Source organism: Propithecus coquereli, unplaced genomic scaffold (assembly GCF_000956105.1).
Source record: "Propithecus coquereli isolate 6110/MARCELLA unplaced genomic scaffold, Pcoq_1.0 Scaffold164, whole genome shotgun sequence".
In the NCBI taxonomy this organism is placed as follows: domain Eukaryota; kingdom Metazoa; phylum Chordata; class Mammalia; order Primates; family Indriidae; genus Propithecus; species Propithecus coquereli.
The window spans coordinates 1303231-1308796 of record NW_012140969.1 but is presented as its reverse complement, the minus strand read 5'-3'; the positions used below and the strand labels follow the sequence as shown (position 1 = coordinate 1308796).

The window sequence follows — 5566 nt, the reverse complement described above, 5'->3', positions numbered from 1 at the left end:
GATGGCAGCCATTGATTTTTGTCCCATGGTAAGTTCTGTCGTTCTTTTTTAAGAGACTCTGCCTCCGGTCCCCCTTATACAATAGAGTCCCATGGTCTGGGCCTGAGCAGTCATGCTCCTGGTTTGTTTCAGAGATGCTGGAGTGGGCCAGAGATTGCTGTTTTGTAAGTCAGCCACTGGGAATGTGTGCTTTGGGAAGAGGTGCTGCCTAATCTCCTTGATAAGTATCATCACCTTGGGCAAATAAAGAGTCACATTTCTCAGGACTTAAGTTTCCTTACCTTTAAATTGAGATTGTTGCCCTTTTGCTGATGGGCAGTATAGCTCACCATTCCTGTCTCTGACGTTAGGTGAGACAGACTGCTTTGCCACTTTGTGTGTGTTCTGTATTGTGCAGGATTACCTGGGAATTTCATACTAGAACGGAGTGACTTCCAAATACGTGAATGTGGAAATTATAGTCATCTCTGGATTCTCATGCCTTCTTTCTTTTCCAGGAGGTCATCTTTCTTGGGTCCTAATCTTTTGCCTTCACGAAGAAAAGATACAGGCTGCAAGGATGGTGGCTGACTGATAAATTGATATCAGGTATGCCAAAAGTGTATTCTTATTAAAAATGATACGTTTTTTATCCACCTGGTAGACACATTTCCTTCTAGATGGACATGTCTCCAGAGCTTCTTAAAGCAAACGAAGCCTCAAGGACTTTCAGTCCCCCGTTGAATTTACTGATGGAGTGAAGGCTGTATATTGGTTAGGTATTACCTTGAAAATCATCCCAATATTTCAATAATTGCTTGTTAATTTGACCCTCATGGTGCCAAGTGCATGTTTCTCATTTTGTAGAGTGTTCAGACTCACTGTAAGGAAGAGGAAAGGGTCCTTCCTTTTCTTAAGGAATTCATTGATACATCACTTTATCACATGTCTGTGATATGCTCAGGATTGTGCTGCAATAGAGGGGGAAATGAGAAGAGCTCGTAGTCTAGTTGTGGCGAGATTAACTTCATGTGTTAGAGGTGCCATGAAAGCCATGTGACTGGTGGAGATCGACAGTGAGTGCAGATAGAGGAGAGTTCCTAGGAGCACTGAACCCTGGGGTAGACAGTGGGAGCCCTTACAGCCCTGTATAACCACTGGGTTCCTCTTCCTCATTGTCAATCAACATTGATGATGACGGGACCGCGCTCAAACTAGCATGTGTGTGATGATTTAGGACTCGATGACCTTTGACAATGTGGTCGTAGAGTTCATCCGAGAAGAGTGGATTTTATTGGATCAAACTCAGAAAATCCTGTACAGAGACGTGATGCTGGAGAACTATAAGAACTCTGGCCTCAGTAGATAAGCCCATCATTCCTTGTAGTGTCCTGTGGAACCCATACTTATATGTACTGTGTTCAGGGTCAGTGACATGAAATCTGAAAACAGTGGAAAATAACAGACATAGTCACTTTTAATCTAGTGTGCTAGTTTTCAAAATGTGGTCCAAGGATCAATAGCACCATTGTCATTCTTTTAGAAACGTACATTTGCATACTCCACCCTTGACATAATGAATCAGAAAATCTATTTGGCTGCTGTTTGTGTTTTAACAAGCCCTCCAGATGAGTCTGAATCACTCCTAAATTGAGAACCACAGGGATTGTAGTAGATTTTTCATGAAAATGAAGATCTCTTTTTGCACTTAGGTTACTTCATATTTGAATCAACATCTTAATGGTTTTTAAATGTGTATTTAAGCCTGAATGGTGGGTGTCTGGGGTCAGAGATAACCAGTTTCTTTAGGGCACAGAAAAATGAGATACATGCAATTTGCAGTCCTTTGAAATAATTTAACTGCTTTTCTTAGAAATGTAATTCCTATTTCATGGATAGCTTTGTCATGTCTTGCATGAGCCACTTCCATTGATATATCTTTCTCTCTGTACAGAATACCAGCTGTTCAAACCAGTCTAATCTCTTGGTTGGAGGAAGAGGAATTGAGCACATTGCCTATAGGAGATCTCCAAGGTAAGTGTTTGTGGAGATCATCCCAGGACAATGAGAAGTTCAATATGTTTGGAAGTGTAACAGGAAATTTTCTTAGTTTTGGGCTATCTTCACCTTCCCATATTCCTTAATTTTTCATTTATCCCAGACTTTCCTATGATTTCACAAAAGACCTCTTTTTTTTCTTTTAGTTTATGATTTTAATGTATACTTATTGTCCAGATTGTTACTGCTTTCTTTCCCTGATAATACTGTTTCTGTTGACCATCTCATTTAAATTCCATAGAATAGATTGTTTAAAAAATTAATAAATTTTGACCCTTATGATTTGCACATATTAGATGTGACCAAACTGCTCCAATCTATATTTACTTAATTTTTTTAGTGCATTTAATATGAAAAATACAATGAGCTTTATCATTTTTAGGTGTTGTAGAGTGCTCAGATAGACTGTAAGGAAGACAAAAGGGTCCTTCCTTTTCTTAAGGAATTTATTGATACGTCACTTTATCACGTGTTTGTAATATGCTCAGGATTGTGCTGCAGTAGAGGGAAATAAGATGAGAAGAGCTCCTAGTCTAGTTTTGGTTTAACTTATTTAACCTACTGTTTTACTTTGTAAATTCTTTTTTTTTTTTACTTCAGAATGGCAACTTAAACCAAAAAGTGTCAGAACCTCAGCAGGATATTTTTTGGTTAAAAACATCAAATTTCCTACAAATGGTAAGATTAATAAGGGAGATTCCTTATTTACCACACTCAAGAAAAGATTGGGAATTCCATTGTAGAAAATGAGCATAAATGAGAGATAGTTGAGAGAAATAACATTCACCCATGTGGGAAGAATGTCTCTAGAGGGATACTCTAAATATGATGAACTTGGGATACCCTAATCCTATCTTAAAACTTGCTACAAGTACAAATTACCACATATGTAGCTAGATAATGAGATTTTAAAAACAATTTCCTGAAAATATACAGGAATCTTCAGAGTTAGAGGAGATGGCACAAGAATCTTGCAGAATGGTTTCTTCATTCAACTTATAAGAAACCCACAGAGTAGCAATTGTATGCATGTAATGAAAATAGCAAAAATTATAATCATCGTCATAACGTGTCTGATTACAGATGGGTGGGATCTATTAATAAGTCTGAAAAATCCTTTAGTCATCATTCATCCCTTCATCAATAGGCAGAAAGCCACCACGGAGGGGCACTCCGTGACCGTGAACAGCCTGGAGATGTCTTCAGTGAACACTCATGCCTTAAGAAGACACACATGGTAACTGAAAACACAAGAAACACTTACGACAGTAATGAGAATGGAGAAAACTCTCCTCCTCTGCACAAGAAAACTCCTACTGGAGAGAAACTTTCTGTGTTGAATCAGTGTAGAAAAGCCTTCAGCCTGTCACCAGATGTTCACCAGGGAATGTGCTTGGGAGACAAATCCTTTGAATGCAGTGAATATGAGCAAGCTTTTGTTAATCAGTCGTACCTTCAGGCACATGGGATTGCTCACAATGGAGAAAAACTCTATGAGCAAGAACCATGTGGGGGAGCTTTCACATACTCCACAAGTCACGCTGTGTCTCTTCCAATGCATACTGTACAAAAACCCTACGAATGTAAGGAATGTGGAAGATTCTTCCGATGTACTTCATACCTTAATAGTCACATGCGAACACACACGGGGGAGAAACGCTACGAATGTAAGGAATGTGGGAAATGTTTCACGGGTTCTTCACACCTAGTAGAACATGTAAGAATTCATACTGGAGAGAAACCCTATGAATGTAAGGAATGTGGAAGAGCCTTCACTGGGCGCTCAGGCCTTACTAAACATGTACGAACACACACTGGAGAGAAGCCCTATGAATGTAATGAATGTGGGAAAGCCTATAATAGGCTTTATTTACTAACTGAACACTTTAAAACTCACACCGAGGAGAAGCCCTTTGAATGTAAGGTATGTGGAAAATCCTTTAGAAGTTCCTCATGCCTTAAGAATCACGTTCGAATTCACACTGGAATCAAACCGTATAAATGTAAGGACTGTGGGAAAGCCTTTACTGTTTCCTCAAGCCTACATAACCATATAAAAACTCACACTGGAGAGAAGCCGTATGAATGTAAGGAATGTGGGAAAGCCTTCGCTACATCTTCACAGCTTATTGAACATATAAGAACACACACTGGAGAGAAACCGTATATATGTAAGGAATGTGGCAAAACCTTCCGTGCTTCTTCACACCTCCAGAAACATGTTATAATTCACACTGGAGAGAAACCGTATATATGTAAGGAATGTGGCAAAACCTTCCGTGCTTCTTCACACCTCCAGAAACATGTTATAATTCACACTGGAGAGAAACCTTATAAATGTACGGAATGTGGGAAAGCCTACAACAGGTTTTATTTACTAACTAAACACTTAAAAACACACACTGAAGAAAAACTCTTTGAATGAAAGGAATGCAGAAAATCCTTTAGGAATTTCTCATACCTTAATTATCACATTCGAATTCACACTGTTCAGTTTTCTTGGTATAAAGAATGTGGGAAAGTCTTCAGGTGTCCCCAGCCACTTCTAAGACATCAAAGAACTCACAGTCTCAAGATCCCCCATGCATTTTGGGAATGTGGGAGAGCTATTAGAATCTATTTGGGTTTTGTTTGTTTTTTGTTTTAAGACTACGCATTTTTCTCAAGGCATTTTAATCTGATCACAATGCAGCATTTAAGAACTTACCCTGGAGCCATATAGTGTAGGAAACAGGGAAAGCTTCACCAGTTTCCTTCGGTCTCACTAAATTTGTGAGATCACAGGCATGCCTTAGAGATGTTGCGGGTTTGTTTCCAGACAACTGCAATAAAGTAAATATTGCAATAAAGTGAGTCACACAAATTTTTTGGTTATGTTTACACTATATTGTGGCCTATTAAGTGTGTGACAGCATTACGTGTAAAAAAAAGCATACGTACCTTAATTTTAAAATGTTTTATTGCTAAAAAGTTTTAGTGATCATTTGAGCCTACAGTGAGCCATAATCTTTTTGCTGGTGTTGCGTCTTGCCTCGATGTTGATGGCCGCTGACTGATCAGGGTGGGGGTTGCTGAAGGTTGGAGGTGGGTATGACAGTTAAAATAAAACAGCAGTGAAGTTTGCAGCAACTCCGCCTTTCACAAAGGATTTCTCTGCAGCACGCGATGCTGTTACTAGCATTTTACCCACAGTAGAAGTTCTTTCAGAATTGGAGTCAGTCCTCTCAAATCTTGGTACTGCTTTATCAACTAAGTGTATGTAATATTCCGAATCCTTTGTTGTCGTTTCGACAGTGTTCACATCTTCAGGAGTAAATTTCATCTAAAGAAACTACTTTCTTTGCTCATCTTTAAGAAGCAACTCCTCATCTCTTAGTTTTTTTCAAAATTACAGTAATTCCGTCCGTCATCACATGTCCAGATTCCACGTCTAATTCTGGTTCTCTTGCTGTTTCCACCACGTCTGCATTTGTATGTTATTTCCTCCACTAAAGTCTTGAACCTCCAAAGTCATCTGTGAGAGTTGGAA

General features: G+C 39.0%; 1 protein-coding gene across 1 annotated transcript; it reads left to right on the top strand.

The window, feature by feature from the left end:
* Positions 1-519: 519 nt before the first annotated feature.
* On the top strand, positions 520-4630 carry ZNF121 (zinc finger protein 121). Its single transcript, XM_012641369.1, is given in 5 exon segments — positions 520-588; positions 1934-2013; positions 2638-2715; positions 3185-4292; positions 4362-4630. Coding segments are annotated over 3 exon segments (1212 nt in total). The 5' UTR covers positions 520-588; positions 1934-2013; positions 2638-2712; the 3' UTR covers positions 4463-4630.
* The last annotated feature ends 936 nt before the right edge of the window (positions 4631-5566 follow it).